A 17,159-nucleotide genomic window follows, 5' to 3' on the forward strand; every position below is an offset into this window, starting at 1 on the left:
ACTAAGGATCAAACATGTCATGATGCCTTTCACGCAACTAGCAATTGTGTGAATGATTTTTCTAAGTAAATAGCAAGCATAGGAACTCAATCCCAGGTTGAGAACATGATGGGGGAAAGGGGCATTAACTGTAGTCTCCCCCCACCTCTGCTATTTATATTCGGAGGAAAACTTTCATCAGTGTAAATAGTTTTCCTTCCAATGCAAATAGCAGGTATGGGACCCCAACCCAGATTAGGACTACAGTAGGAGAGAAAGGGTTAAACCCTCCTACCCTCTGCCAGGGTTTCAATTGAAATTGGTGCCTCCATGGCTGCTATTTAATATTTTTTAAAAAATAATTCACGCGATTGCAAATTTTCTGAATGCTGTCGCACTTGGTTCAGGGCTAACAGAAGATTATCTATACTAGATTTTAAGGAGCTGGCAACTATATAAGGGATGAAATGGTCTCTTAGGAAGAGGAGAGTCAATAAAGGTCAGAATCAATAAAGAGCTTTAAAGGTAAGCACCAACACCTTGAATCTAGCCCCAAACCCAAACTGTTCAACCTGTGGAACTCATGGTAAATAGCCAACTTGTTACTTCTACTATTGATGCCCCATTAAGTATGAGAGTGAAAGAAATCCCACTCACCACTCCTTTTTCCCATATAACTGACATCCTGTCCTCCACGCCATTCACCCCATTTGGGATCTTTGTGAAATCATCCTTCCCCAAAGCCTTCTGGCAGATATCAAAGGTACAGTTATCCGTCCCGGTTACAGTCAAATCACCACTAAAAAAGAAACAAGCAATTCCTAGTGAGAATTGGTAAAGTTATTTTATCTGCTCTGTGTCTATTCTATTCTTTCCCAGAATGACCCAGCCTCTTTACTACTAATCTTACTTCATTTTTCTATCATTGCAAGTGTTCAACAAAAAAAAGAAGACAGAGAGCAAGGATTAGAACTCGAATATAGTAAGGGGACAAAGGGGACAGAGAATTTATTTATTAATTTTATTTAAAACATTTTTATAGTGCCACCTCACCGTTTCTGACATTGTGGTGCTTTACAGAGAGCTTCGGATATTGGGTGGTATAGAAATTCAATAAATAAATAAATAACAATAACACAGAAAACTATTTCCATTAAACACCCTCAACTCACATTAAAATCAAACTGCCCCTCCACCAAACTCTTGTGAAAATAAGAATGCCTTGTAGAGGCGTTTGAAGCAATTGTATATCACCACACAGATATCAAGTACTTTTTCAATAAGTATCTGATGTTTTTCTATTGTAAACACTACATATAAATGATTGCTGCTGTCCACTATTAAGAGCATGCAAAAACTTCTATTTCAAGAGAATGGTACCAATATCAAAAGTTAACTTTGGGTACAAGAATTTGAAAGATTAGAATCTCAGGGTTGGATCCAGGAACTGCCTTCCAAAAAAGGAAGGACCTTCCATGTGAAGAAAGTGTCTGCTCACGAAGGTCCCTCCGCCTGATTTTGGGGGGATCCCACACACACCACAGCACATCCCATTAATTAACCCATTATGAGTTAGCGTGCTGTCTGGTGAGAGTTTTTTTTAACCCACGATGGCTTATTTGGTCAAAATAACCACGCTGATAACACACAGCCTGCAGAGTGGGTTATTTAACCCATCATGGGTTATTATGTCATGTGGTGGTCACAGTGGATTATTTTGGCTGGCTACAGAACTGTGGGGTTGTTGCTCCTCTGGAGTAAAGTCTGCAGGGGTTTGATGGTGGATTGAGTGCCTCCTACTGGGGGTGGATGTATATAAAGTTTTGTCCTGATCCTGCAAACCAGTTCTTCAGAGGTGAAACAGCACCACTGCTAGGGTGGGAGGACTTCAGCAGGATGTGGGAAGGGGTGTGTGTGAGTCAAATTACACACAGTAGCTTAATAGGCTACTCATATTAACTTATTTGTCTGATCATGTGGGGAATAATAGTAGCTTATTTTCAAAATAAACTACTGGGAATAGCTTAACCCATCATGGCTTAAAGTGACATCCAAACACAGCCACTGTGTAGCATTTTCAGAGGGTTGGAGTTGCTGTTGATCCAGTGTCAATCTGGATCCAACCCTCAGATGGCAACTTCCTTCTCTTAGGAAAATACTGCACACATTTCTAATTTCTATATGGCCCAATTTTCTCCTGAACAATTCAATATACCAATTCTTGGATTACTGCAGCAAGATAGCAATTGGTTGGTCGAGGGCTGCCAAAAGTGGTCCCACATTGTATATATGCAGGCAATATACAGGCGGCCGGTTAAAGGCTTCTTTTGCTCCTAATGCCCTGGGAGCAGCAGATGAAGGATGAGGACCATTTGGGAACCATTAAGAGATGATTAGGGGGGGGGGGCATGTAGCTATTTTGGGAGGCACAGCTTTGGCATGGTGTTATTTTTCTTTAATAGGTTTCAAAATGCTGAGGGCAAAGAGGCAGAGTAGGGATTTTATGGTGCAGTAGCATCTAGACTTTGTGTAACTTGGGAGCAGCTTTTGCCTGTTCGAGAATTTGCTGTTTCTGTATTAAGTAGGGTGACCATATGGAAAGGAGGACAGGGCTCCTGTATCTTTAAAGTTGTACAGAAAAGGGAATTTCAGCAGGTGTCATTTGTATACATGCAGCCCCTGGTGAAATTCCCTCTTCATCACAACAGTTAAAGCTGCAGGAGCCCTGCCTAGTGTGACCAGATACAAAACAGCCAACACATGGTAAACTGTTCTCTGTATCCACAACAGCTGACCATCATGTGGCTGCTATCTTTACTTCATGCATCATTTATTTGTTACATATACCCTGCTTTTTAATTAATTTTCCAAAGCAGCTTACATCAAAAGAAACATATTTCAACAATAAATTACAATATTAAAAATCAAACCACTAAATTAAAAATTAAACCACTAAAATGCACAGCAGCATTTTAAAAAACCCAGCAGACCAGAGTAAAAAAACAAAAACAAAACATCCATAAATGAAGGCTTTGCATAGATTCTGAGCTTGCTTACTTGGCTAGAAGGCTCATGAGGTAGTCTGGGGTGGTGCGATCTGGCCTCAGTGGAGGGCCCATGACATGTGCTGCAGCATGCGGCCATTCCTTATGCCAGTAGTGAGTCCCATCTGTGCCAAGACCAGCAGCTATAGGCTCCCCATATACAACTTTCCCTAAGGGAAGAATACGAAATGGGTTAATATTAAGAGGAACAAACAATGTACCATTGATACTGACATGCAGGACTATTATATGACATAACTGGCTACAATACAGTTTAGTCATATGGAGAGTAGACGATTGAAATGAATGGGATATAAGTTAGTTGTGACTAACATAAATGGTAGTCAAATAGAAATCCCCCTGCACTATCTTCTGCACACAGTCCGACACAGAGGACCGGAACCACTGCCAAACAGCACCCTCAAGGCCTAATCCAAGGTGACCAGATGACCTGGAAAACCCCGGAGATTTCCGGGAAAATTGGGCTTCTCTGGGGCAACTGGGGCTGGGCCCCAATTCACCGGGGAAAAGGCCCAGAAAGGCTGCATTCCCAGACTTCTGGGAATGCATCCTCTAGCGCCCCCTCCCCCCTGCCGATATGGCCTTCTCCTTGGCTGGCATGATTGAGCCAGCCAAGGAGAAGGCCCGGATTGGCGCTGGGAGGAAGAAGCAAGAGAAGACGCAAGTAGGAGGAGAAGAAGCAAGTAGGAGGTAAGACTGAGAAGAAGCAAGTAGGAGGTAAGACTGAGGTGTGTGTATGAGAGAGAGTGTATGGGTGAATGGCGTGCATGGTTGTTTGAGTGAATGGATGTGTGTGTGTGTGTTTGGAGTGGGTGATCCTGAGCGAATGTGTGTGTTTGTGTTGGCAGTGTGAGTGTACTGATGTCTGAATGGGATACCTGGTTGTTTGAGTGAATGGATGTGTGTGTGTGTGTGTGTTTTGGAGTGGGTGATCCTGGGTGTGTGTGTTTGTGTGCTGGCAGTGTGTGAGTGTATTCATGTGATGATGTCTGAATGGGATGCCTGGTTGTTTGACTATGAATGGATGCATGTGCATGTTTGCAGTGTGTGTGTGGGGGGGGGAGGGCTGTAGTTTTCTGTGTGTGAGTTGGGAGGGATAATTTGGAGGATATTTCTATTAAATAATGCATTTTGACCCATAGACCTTCCTCTCCAATTTGTTTGATATAATTGGCATGACGTATATTTTGTAAAAATTGCTGATAATTGTTCATCCTTCTTAAAAATCTTTTAAAAAATTAACAGGGTTGTCACCATCATCATCATCTATCTCTCTTTTCTTGCTTGTGGTGGTTTTTCTAGATGAACATGATATTTGCCAAGTCATGCTGTGTTTTACTGATTCAGAAATTTCCTGACTATTGAAAATGTTTTAAAGTATGACTGCTTTCTGGATGTTGGCATGCATGTATTTTGGTAGGCCTAATTTCTGGAGGTTTTCTGTAAAAAATAAATAAATGATGTGATGCTGGTGACTGAGGTGACTAATGGAATAATTGTAACTTTTTCCTGTCATTTTAAGAAAACTTTTGAAAAGTTCTGTTGTTTGCCCATTATCTCTGTGAAGGTTAGGGGGACACAGATGCATCAAGGTGAATTTAAGGCTTTAGTCAGTCCTTGAATGACTGTGTTGTATCAGAAAATTCTTTCTTTCTTTTTTGTAACAGCACTTGTGTGGCTTTAAGTTTTCCTGTCTAGTTACATCACACAACCAGATGGCTTGGGATCTCTCAGAACAAAGATACAGAAATGTCTAAGTCATTATTAATTTAAAAATCACCCCTGAGACAAGAAAGAAGATAGCAATGTTCATACTTAATCACTGGTACATCTAGTATAATGGGGCTTGCTTATCTGTAACTAACAAGCTGCTCTGCAACCCAGTTAAGCAGAAGTAGCCTGGATTTTAGACAATGAATGTAATGTAGGTTTAGGTGTGATGGCTCAATTTTGAAAAAAACAAAGAGCGATGCTATGGCTTGAATCAATGTGGAAACTTGATGGCCTTGTAGGTCCCTTCCAACTCTGCTATTCTATTATTCTATGATCTCTGACTTCGTTATATGGCAAGGTGTATCAAACAATCGCTTGGCCAGCCTACTTGGGTAGTGGTAATACTTGTAAGTGGTAGGTTGAGAAAATAAGGCCCAAGTTTAAAGGCACAGAACTGAATTAGACATGTCATTTGTAAATTCTTTTGGCATTTAAGGCCTATCTACTAAATAGCAGAGCTATCTCATTGGCCTGCTCACTATTCAAGTAAGACAACAAAGGCAGTTCTGCTACTTAACATTTAGGGGGACGGTGTAAAAGCCGGAACGGAACGGAACAGGCCGGAACAGCCCCATTATATTAAAAAACCATACCAAAAACAGTGGCATGTGTTAGCAACACTTGAGAACAATATTTTAGGACTAAAACCATACCAATATTATATCACTATTAACCCCAAAACTCCCAAAACGACGTCCGGAACAGAATGGGATGGCCGGAACGGCCACTACTGAACAAGCGATATCAACCAAACTCACCAGTCATGCATACCTCCATGGCAGGGACGCAATAAGACACAAAAGTTGCCCCGAAACCACGTTCAGATACCCGTTCCGGGCAAAAACGCATATTGCGCAAAACGGGCCGTAACGGCAGCTTCCCAATGAGGAAAGTCAACCAAACTCACCAGATGCACATAACTAGGTGGGACAAATATAGAAAGCTCCAAAAGTTGCCCCCAAACCACGTTCAGATACCCGTTCCGGGCAAAAAAGTGTATTGCGCAAAATGGGCCGTAACGGCAGCTTCCCAATGAGGTAAGTGAACCAAACTCACCAGATGCACTTGACAAGGTGGGGCAAATATAGAAAGCTCCAAAAGTTGCCCTGAAACCACGTTCAGATACCTGTTCCGGGCAAAAACGCGTATTGCGCAAAATGGGCCGTAACGGCAGCTTCCCACTGAAGTAAGTGAACCAAACTCACCAGATTCACATAACTAGGTGGGGCAAATATAGAAAGCTCCAAAAGTTGCCCCGAAACCACGTTCAGATACCCGTTCCGGGCAAAAACGCGTATTGCGCAAAAACGGGCCGTAACGGCAGCTTCCCAATGAGGTAAGTGAACCAAACTCACCAGATGCACATGACAAGGTGAGACAAATATAGAAAGCTCCAAAAGGTGCCCCAAAACCACGTTCAGATACCCGTTCCGGGCAAAAACGCGTATTGCGCAAAATGGGCCGTAACGGCAGCTTCCCAATGAGGTAAGTGAACCAAACTCACCAGATGCACATGACAAGGTGAGACAAATATAGAAAGCTCCAAAAGGTGCCCCAAAACCACGTTCAGATACCCATTCCGGGCAAAAACGTGTATTGCGCAAAAACGGCCGTAACGGCAGCTTCCCAATGAGGTAAGTCAACCAAACTCACCAGATGCACATGACAAGGTGGGACAAATAAAGAAAGCTCCAAAAGTTGCCCCGAAACCACGTTCAGATACCCATTCCGGGCAAAAACGCGTATTGCGCAAAAACGGCCGTAACGGCAGCTTCTCAATGAGATAAGTGAGCCAAACTCACCAGATGCACATGACAAGGTGGGACAAATAAAGAAAGCTCCAAAAGTTGCCTCAAAACCACGTTCAGATACCCGTTCCGGGCAAAAACGCGTATTGCACAAAAACGGCCGTAACGGCAGCTTCCCAATGAGGTAAGTGAACCAAACTCACCAGATGCACTTGACAAGGTGGGGCAAATATAGAAAGCTCCAAAAGTTGCCCCAAAACCACGTTCAGATACCCGTTCCGGGCAAAAACACGTATTGCGCAAAAAGGGCCGTAACGGCAGCTTCCCAATGAGGTAAGTCAACCAAACTCACCAGATGCACATGACAAGGTGGGACAAATATAGAAAGCTCCAAAAGTTGCCCCGAAACCACGTTCAGATACCCGTTCCGGGCAAAAACGCGTATTGCGCAAAAACGGGCCGTAACGGCAGCTTCCCAATGAGATAAGGGAGCCAAACTCACCAGATGCACATGACAAGGTGGGACAAATATAGAAAGCTCCAAAAGTTGCCCCAAAACCACGTTCAGATACCCGTTCCGGGCAAAAACGCGTATTGCGCAAAAAGGGCCGTAACGGCAGCTTCCCAATGAGGTAAGTCAACCAAACTCACCAGATGCACATGACAAGGTGGGACAAATATAGAAAGCTCCAAAAGTTGCCCCGAAACCACGTTCAGATACCCGTTCCGGGCAAAAACGCGTATTGCGCAAAAACGGGCCGTAACGGCAGCTTCCCAATGAGATAAGGGAGCCAAACTCACCAGATGCACATGACAAGGTGGGACAAATATAGAAAGCTCCAAAAGTTGCCTCAAAACCACGTTCAGATACCCGTTCCGGGCAAAAACGCGTATTGCGCAAAAACGGCCGTAATGGCAGATTCCCAATGAGGTAAGTCAACCAAACTCACCAGATGCACTTGACAAGGTGGGGCAAATATAGAAAGCTCCAAAAGTTGCCCCGAAACCACGTTCAGATACCCGTTCCGGGCAAAAACGCGTATTGCGCAAAAACGGCCGTAACGGCAGCTTCTCAATGAGATAAGTGAGCCAAACTCACCAGATGCACATGACAAGGTGGGACAAATAAAGAAAGCTCCAAAAGTTGCCTCAAAACCACGTTCAGATACCCGTTCCGGGCAAAAACGCGTATTGCACAAAAACGGCCGTAACGGCAGCTTCCCAATGAGGTAAGTGAACCAAACTCACCAGATGCACTTGACAAGGTGGGGCAAATATAGAAAGCTCCGAAAGTTGCCCCAAAACCACGTTCGGATACCCGTTCCGGGCAAAAACGCGTATTGCGCAAAAAGGGCCGTAACGGCAGCTTCCCAATGAGGTAAGTCAACCAAACTCACCAGATGCACATGACAAGGTGGGACAAATATAGAAAGCTCCAAAAGTTGCCCCGAAACCACGTTCAGATACCCATTCCGGGCAAAAACGCGTATTGCGCAAAAACGGCCGTAACGGCAGCTTCCCAATGAGATAAGTGAGCCAAACTCACCAGATGCACATGACAAGGTGGGACAAATATAGAAAGCTCCAAAAGTTGCCCCGAAACCACGTTCAGATACCCGTTCCGGGCAAAAACGCGTATTGCGCAAAACGGGCCGTAACGGCAGCTTCCCAATGAGGTAAGTCAACCAAACTCACCAGATGCACATGACTAGGTGGGACAAATATAGAAAGCTCCAAAAGTAGCCCCGAAACCACGTTCAGATACCCGTTCCGGGCAAAAACGCGTATTGCGCAAAAACGGCCGTAACGGCAGATTCCCAATGAGGTAAGTCAACCAAACTCACCATACGCACATTAATAGGTGGGACAGCAATTCAATAGTCCTGTTTCTAGAAAATCACCGAAAGGAGCATTCTCTACAATTCACTTCTTGTCTTCAGCAATACAACAGTATTACACTTCATCTTGGTCTTTGTGCTTAATGGGTGATCAGTGCAAGAAACCCAAGAAGGACACCATGGTTCTGTGCGAGGGAGCATGTCAGGACTGGTACCATCTCTCTTGCCTTGAGATAAATCAAGCTTCTCGTGGTATATTCAAATGTCCAAAGTGTTGTGAGAAATGAATAATCTACACTGTAGGCAAAAATTTATGTTAACAGGTGCTATATGTTAGCATTTACATTTACACACACATACACACACACACAAACAGAGAGAGAGAGAGAGAGAGAGAGAAAGAGTATATATAGATAGATATTATGTACATTGTTTTTGTTCTTACTGTTTGTGGTTATTTTTCTTGTATTCATGTTGTCATAAAGAATATGACTAAAGAAGCGTATATGTTAATAAAGCTTCAGAACATCACAGCCAATGACAATGGGTTATACTGAATCAAACAAATGGTCAACCTAGCTCCCTCTTATTCACATGGGGCTAACCTATTCAAAACACCTAACATACAATTAAAAATTGTGTGATTGGCTTTTAAAAATAAATTCCATGTTTGGGGAGGGGAGGGGTACCTGTCAAGATTGTGGAATGTGGGCATTAACGCTTTGTCTCCTGGTGTGATAAGGGTGACCAGATGACCCGGAAAACCCGGGGGACCTCTGGAAAAATGGAGATCTCCAGGGCAACCGGGACTGGCACCCAATTTCCTGGGGGAAAGGGCTGAGGGGGAAGGCCTCCATCAGCCCTGGAAGGGGTTGGGGGCCACGTTTTTGGACTTCCTGGAATGCAGCCTCCAGTACTCCCATGGCAATCCTCAAAAGACCTGGGCTTTTTTGACAGAACATTTCTATCCCACCCGCCACCCAGAAACGCATGGTGAACTACAATGGCCTTTCCCAATTTTGTAATAACCCTGTGGGATAAGTTAGGTTGAAAGATGTGAATAGCCACAGGTCATTGTAAGCTTCATGATGGAATGAGACAGGCCAACTCCAACAATGCCATCATAGACTGATATTTTAAGCACACTATCAAACCACATGACAACTATGGGCTTCTGTAGGAAACCATCTTTGCAGAACTTCACTCCGGATTCTGAGAAAGTTTATTAAATGTTCCAGTTAGTACAATGAAAGTAGTTTATTTGATTGCATTCACACACATAGAAGTTGCCTTTCGAGGCAATTTCCCGACAATAGATAGTGCCTCATTTTCCTCACCCATAATTTTCTTTTCCAGCTAATTTTGGGAATATGAACTATGGCCCGGAATGGGTAACAGAACCTGACTTTCATGGAAATTTCAGAGGTTATTATATCTGTCCCACCTAGTAATGCGCATCTGGTGAGTTTGGTTGACTTACCTCATTGGGAAGCTGCCGTTACGGCCCGTTTTGCGCAATATGTGTTTTTGCCCGGAACGGGTATCTGAACGTGGTTTCGGGGCAACTTTTGGAGCTTTCTATATTTGTCCCACCTTGTCATGTGCATCTGGTGAGTTTGGTTGACTTACCTCATTGGGAAGCTGCCGTTACGGCCGTTTTTGCGCAATACGTGTTTTTGCCCGGAACGGGTATCTGAACGTGGTTTTGGGGCAACTTTTGGAGCTTTCTATATTTGCCCCACCTAGTTATGTGCATCTGGTGAGTTTGGTTGACTTTCCTCATTGGGAAGCTGCCGTTACGGCCGTTTTTGCGCAATACGCGTTTTTGCCCGGAACGGGTATCTGAACGTGGTTTTGGGGCAACTTTTGGAGCTTTCTATATTTGCCCCACCTTGTCATGTGCATCTGGTGAGTTTGGTTGACTTTCCTCATTGGGAAGCTGCCGTTACGGCCGTTTTTGCGCAATACGCGTTTTTGCCCGGAACGGGTATCTGAACGTGGTTTTGGGGCAACTTTTGGAGCTTTCTATATTTGCCCCACCTTGTCAAGTGCATCTGGTGAGTTTGGTTGACTTACCTCATTGGGAAGCTGCCGTTACGGCCCGTTTTTGCGCAATACGCGTTTTTGCCCGGAACGGGTATCTGAACGTGGTTTCGGGGCAACTTTTGGAGCTTTCTATATTTGTCCCACCTAGTTATGTGCATCTGGTGAGTTTGGTTGACTTTCCTCATTGGGAAGCTGCCGTTACGGCCGTTTTTGCGCAATACGTGTTTTTGCCCGGAACGGGTATCTGAACGTGGTTTTGGGGCAACTTTTGGAGCTTTCTATATTTGCCCCACCTAGTCAAGTGCATCTGGTGAGTTTGGTTGACTTATCTCATTGGGAAGCTGCCGTTATGGCCGTTTAGCGCAATACACGTTTTTGCCCGGAACGGGTATCTGAACGTGGTTTCGGGGCAACTTTTGGAGCTTTTTATATTTGTCCCACCTTGTCATGTGCATCTGTTGAGTTTGGTTCACTTACCTCATTGGGAAGCTGCCGTTACGGCCCGTTTTGCGCAATATGCGTTTTTGCCCGGAACGGGTATCTGAACGTGGTTTCGGGGCAACTTTTGGAGCTTTCTATATTTGCCCCACCTTGTCATGTGCATCTGGTGAGTTTGGTTGACTTTCCTCATTGGGAAGCTGCCGTTACGGCCGTTTTTGCGCAATACGCGTTTTTGCCCGGAACGGGTATCTGAACGTGGTTTTGGGGCAACTTTTGGAGCTTTCTATATTTGCCCCACCTTGTCAAGTGCATCTGGTGAGTTTGGTTGACTTACCTCATTGGGAAGCTGCCGTTACGGCCGTTTTTGCGCAATACGCGTTTTTGCCCGGAACGGGTATCTGAACGTGGTTTCGGGGCAACTTTTGGAGCTTTCTATATTTGTCCCACCTAGTTATGTGCATCTGGTGAGTTTGGTTGACTTTCCTCATTGGGAAGCTGCCGTTACGGCCGTTTTTGCGCAATACGCGTTTTTGCCCGGAACGGGTATCTGAACGTGGTTTTGGGGCAACTTTTGGAGCTTTCTATATTTGCCCCACCTTGTCATGTGCATCTGGTGAGTTTGGTTGACTTTCCTCATTGGGAAGCTGCCGTTACGGCCGTTTTTGCGCAATACGCGTTTTTGCCCGGAACGGGTATCTGAACGTGGTTTTGGGGCAACTTTTGGAGCTTTCTATATTTGCCCCACCTTGTCAAGTGCATCTGGTGAGTTTGGTTGACTTACCTCATTGGGAAGCTGCCGTTACGGCCGTTTTTGCGCAATACGCGTTTTTGCCCGGAACGGGTATCTGAACGTGGTTTCGGGGCAACTTTTGGAGTTTTCTATATTTGTCCCACCTAGTTATGTGCATCTGGTGAGTTTGGTTGACTTTCCTCATTGGGAAGCTGCCGTTACGGCCGTTTTTGCGCAATACGTGTTTTTGCCCGGAACGGGTATCTGAACGTGGTTTTGGGGCAACTTTTGGAGCTTTCTATATTTGCCCCACCTAGTTATGTGCATCTGGTGAGTTTGGTTGACTTTCCTCATTGGGAAGCTGCCGTTACGGCCGTTTTTGCGCAATACGCGTTTTTGCCCGGAACGGGTATCTGAACGTGGTTTTGGGGCAACTTTTGGAGCTTTCTATATTTGCCCCACCTTGTCATGTGCATCTGGTGAGTTTGGTTGACTTTCCTCATTGGGAAGCTGCCGTTACGGCCGTTTTTGCGCAATACGCGTTTTTGCCCGGAACGGGTATCTGAACGTGGTTTTGGGGCAACTTTTGGAGCTTTCTATATTTGCCCCACCTTGTCAAGTGCATCTGGTGAGTTTGGTTGACTTACCTCATTGGGAAGCTGCCGTTACGGCCCGTTTTTGCGCAATACGCGTTTTTGCCCGGAACGGGTATCTGAACGTGGTTTCGGGCAACTTTTGGAGCTTTCTATATTTGTCCCACCTAGTTATGTGCATCTGGTGAGTTTGGTTGACTTTCCTCATTGGGAAGCTGCCGTTACGGCCGTTTTTGCGCAATACGTGTTTTTGCCCGGAACGGGTATCTGAACGTGGTTTTGGGGCAACTTTTGGAGCTTTCTATATTTGCCCCACCTAGTCAAGTGCATCTGGTGAGTTTGGTTGACTTATCTCATTGGGAAGCTGCCGTTATGGCCGTTTAGCGCAATACACGTTTTTGCCCGGAACGGGTATCTGAACGTGGTTTTGGGGCAACTTTTGGAGCTTTCTATATTTGTCCCACCTTGTCATGTGCATCTGGTGAGTTTGGTTGACTTTCCTCATTGGGAAGCTGCCGTTACGGCCGTTTTTGCGCAATACGCGTTTTTGCCCGGAATGGGTATCTGAACGTGGTTTCGGGGCAACTTTTGGAGCTTTCTATATTTGTCCCACCTAGTTATGTGCATCTGGTGAGTTTGGTTGACTTTCCTCATTGGGAAGCTGCCGTTACGGCCCGTTTTGCGCAATACGTGTTTTTGCCCGGAACGGGTATCTGAACGTGGTTTCGGGGCAACTTTTGTGGCTTATTGCATCGTTGCCATTTAGTTATGCATGACTGTTGAGTTTGGTTGGTATCGCTCGTTCCCTAGTGGCCGTTCCGGCCATCCCATTCTGTTCCGGGCGTCGTTTTGGGAGTTTTGGGGTTAATAGTGATATAATATTGGTATGGTTTTAGTCCTAAAATATTGTTCTCAAGAGTTGCTAACACATGCCACTGTTTTTGGTATGGTTTTTTAATATAATGGGGCTGTTCCGGCCTGTTCCGTTCCGTTCCGGCTTTTACACCGTCCCACATTTAGGTTCTAAATGCCAAAAGAAAAGAAAAGAAAAGAAAAGACTACAGAAGTGTTCTAACAGGATGTGTGTTTCTATGCACAAGTTTAGGGCTTAGGTTCAAGTTACCATGTCCTGTGTATGTTTAAATGTCTATTAGAGGGTATTTTCAGTGGTGTTCCCAGCTCCTGCCCCCAGAGAAATGCTCACTGCAGTGGGGCCTGCCTGGCACTAACTTTGCCATCTTTTCAATGGCAGGTCCTCTATTTCCAGGCATTTGAGTTGTGCCTTTTATGCATCAGTTGTTTTAGTTATGATCTGTACTGATGTTTTATGAAGTTTTGGTATTTTTAGTGGAAATTTGTTTTAGACTATTTTATGTCTTGTAAGTTTTAATAATTTTGTTGTAAATCACCTTGGGTCTTTTTAAGAGAAAGGTGACTAAGAAATCATCATCATCATCTCTTGTCATGTCTGATATACTCTAATAATAATAATAATAATAATAATAATAATAATAATAATAATACATTTATTTCTTACCCGCCTCTCCATTTTGATCGAGGCGGGGAACAACAGAAAATATAAAATACATAAAACTAGCTCTTACTGCACCAACATTTGAAACTGTGTTGCATACTGCAGTTTACAAATATGCAGTCTTTGGGTCTGAAAATCCCAAATTCATTTATTTCTGTCCTGCTAAAGTAATAATCAGACTCATCAGAGCTAACAGTATACATGACATCAACATTTGTAAAATTAAACTATATATGTAAATATCAAAATTAATTTGAAATTCATCAACAATTTAACATTCATCTGCTAGGGTTCTTTGATCAGATGGCAGCCCTTTATGTTTTTTACACCTTTATCCTTCCTAAACACCTGCAGATTTAACAGCAGGTGCAAAGACTTGCACCCTAGATGTCATTGGCCCTGTTCAGACAACACGCTAAACCATGCTGCTTAACCACAAAATGGTTAACGGAATTGCATTCCATTAACCATTTTGTGGTTAAGCAGCATGGTTTAGCGTGTTGTCTGAACTGGGTCAACGCCTCCCAACTTCTACATGCATTGTGTTGGAAAAGCAGGGGTTGCTTTTTTGGCTTGCTTTTTCACCATTTATAGCATATACCCCTATCCTCCTTCCCTCCAGATGTGCTGGACTAAAACTCCTATTATTATTATTATTATTATTATTATTATTATTATTATTATTATTATTATTATTTTATTTATATAGCACCATCAATGTACATGGTGTTGTACAGATTACACAGTAAATAGCAAGACCCTGCCGCATAGGCTTACAATCTAATAAAGTTGTAGTAAACAATAAGGAGGGAAAGAGAATGCAAACAGGCACAGGAAAGTGTAAACAGGCACCGGGTAGGGTGAAGCTGACAGTATAGGGTCAGAACAAACTCAATATTTAAAAGCTATAGGGAAAAGAAAAGTTTTTAGCTGAGTTTTAAAAGCTGTGATTGAGTTTGTAGTTCTCAAGTGTTCTGGAAGAGCGTTCCAAAACTCTGATCACGCCAATTGTCCAGCTTGTTGGGAATGATGGGACTTGCAGTCCAACACATCAGGAGGGCAATAGGCCTAGGAAGCATGATAATGCATGCATTTTAACACATATATGTCATGTGAAAAAGGATATATAACAGTAATTTTAGCAGGAGGGTTCTGTACAGAACGTATCACTGCAGAACTGAGACTACCTGATACCATGCAAACATTCTACCCCTTCCTGTTCTGAAACTTTAAGACTGCCTTGAGATTTATTTATTTATTTTGCTTTGACCTACATATTTTGGCTGATTTTGCAGTTTCTTACACTTAATTCTGAAACCACTTGATTCAGTGATTTTACAAAGGCGAAGAACAGCATATAGAAAAATGGGATCCACAATATTGTCAACAGTGACATCTTGTGGGCAAAACCAATGTAACATGGTATAGAAAATGAAGAGTTTCTCTTAACTCTCAGATTTCAATCGAAGGCCACAGCTAGATGGGGCTTTATCCCGGGGGATCCTGGGATCAGGGAGGGATCATCCCTCCCTTGCCCCAGGATATGGCCCTACATTTTAGGCCTGCTTTTTCCGCAGTCTCGGGATGACCCTGAGACCGCGGAAAGTGTGGCCCACCATCACGGTTTGTCCCGGATCCTCACGGTTACTTGCGAGGAGCCTGGACCTATGCACGGGGCGCAGAGCTCCTCAGGAGCTTTGCGCCCATTTGGGGTGGGGTGGGGGGAGCGGGAAAATATATATATTTTAAAAAACTTACCTTCTGCACATGAGCACTTGTGCACTGCTTCCTCTTTTAAAAAAACACGAAATGGTGGGCACAACGTCCTCTCCCTCTGAGGCCATTGCATGCCACATGTAAACAGAAGGGGAGATCTCGCAATAAAAATATTGAGATCTTCACCCCTCTGTCGCGCTAGACCGGTAGGTCTAGGCGAGGCCCTGGTCTCATGTTTGCATAGATACTCATTAATTATGAGAATCAGGAATTTTTGCTCTTGCTCGACTTTTTACATGCTGGCTGAATTCTTCTGTAGATGGGAGAAATCCTCAAGTGTTTCCATACTGTGAATTGCTAGCGCTACTACTCAGAAGGCATTGTGCAGGTAATCTTTTGCTCCTTAACAGATTTTCCATGGTAAAAAACACACATGAAAGCAGCAGTGGGAAAACGCTAGAGGCTACAAGCATAAGTTGTTGTCGTCTGGACCCCTGTAAAACTCCATCAGTGAGGCAGGGTGATGGTGCAATAAAAAACTCATCTGGAAGAGCATCTTAGGGCACTTAAATCAGGTCCCTAAAGAGATACCAAACAGACAAAGTTGGGGCAGTGCTTGAATTTAAGTTAAGGGAGGTGCCCATTTGCCCCAGAATAATTGCTTTAAGTATGTGGAAACAGGCCGAAGTTGTTGGTGATTCTCATGTTTATTCTTAATTATTACTCCACATAAACAGGCTGTGCTCTTGTGTATATTTGCATGCAATATGCTACCGCAAATGTCAGACTACTGCTGCATCTTGCAGCAAAATACCTGAAGACTGTTTTTCAACAGTAGTGTGAAGAGCTGAATGCTGGTGACATAACAGGGGCTGATAGGGGCTGATTTCAATCTCTGGAATTGCAGTTTTCAGAAAACTTCAAAGCATTTTTTTTATTAAAAATAATAATAATCTAAACTCTTTAACACAGATTTTATAGCTGTTAGCGGAGTAACTGTTGGCCACACACTGCATTCTGAAATTTCAGGAGAAATATGCCTTAGGCTAAGAATAAAAGTGCAGCAAAAAGGATAACTTTGAATAAAGGCTATAAGCCCCACATTCCAGGCAGAGCATAATTGTTATCATGTTGAGGTTTTGGTATTAATTCAAAGTAAAGATTCTGGTAAAAAGAATAATTATGGCAAAAGACAATAACTCAGGGGCAGAGCACAAGCTTTGCATGGAGAACCAGCTTCAGTCCTGGCTTCATCCATTAAAATGGCATTTTTCTTTTCTTTTCTTTTGTTTAAATTTTATAATTAAAAAATAATTAAAATATTAAATGATATGAGGTGCTTCTAGATGAAGGGGTCCCAGTTAGAGATACATGGGTTTTGTTAAACCTACTCTTTCTGTGTTTCATGGATTCCTAGGTATCTTATGAGGATTTCATGCCTGTTTGCAAATGCACACGAGTAACTACACATTTGCGCAATCCTCCCACCCGCAAAGTAAAAAACTGGTCTGCAGAATCAACATGACTTGGAAAAATCCAGTCCGCTGCAAACTCATTTCAATGTGTTGCAGCTTTCTCCATCATCCCTAGTCCTAGCACTAACAGCCAGAAGACATTGTGTAGCTATTCAGTCTTCTTTAAAACAGACTTTCCCACAGTTAGAAAAAAGATAGACGGAGCAGTGAGAAAACATGGG

The 17,159-nt window shown here is 43.6% G+C and overlaps 1 protein-coding gene across 1 annotated transcript in view; it reads right to left on the minus strand.

The window, feature by feature from the left end:
• DPYS (dihydropyrimidinase) overlaps positions 1-17,159 on the minus strand; it is a 67,205-nt gene that overhangs the window by 25,764 nt on the left and 24,282 nt on the right. The window contains exons 5-6 of the mRNA XM_063131032.1: positions 3,037-3,193; positions 637-778 (exon numbers count right to left, since the gene is read on the minus strand). Coding sequence (XP_062987102.1) covers positions 637-778; positions 3,037-3,193 — 299 coding nt within the window. The remainder of the gene's footprint in view (positions 1-636; positions 779-3,036; positions 3,194-17,159) is intronic.

Source organism: Elgaria multicarinata, chromosome 7, assembly GCF_023053635.1.
Source record: "Elgaria multicarinata webbii isolate HBS135686 ecotype San Diego chromosome 7, rElgMul1.1.pri, whole genome shotgun sequence".
NCBI classification, from domain to species: domain Eukaryota; kingdom Metazoa; phylum Chordata; class Lepidosauria; order Squamata; family Anguidae; genus Elgaria; species Elgaria multicarinata.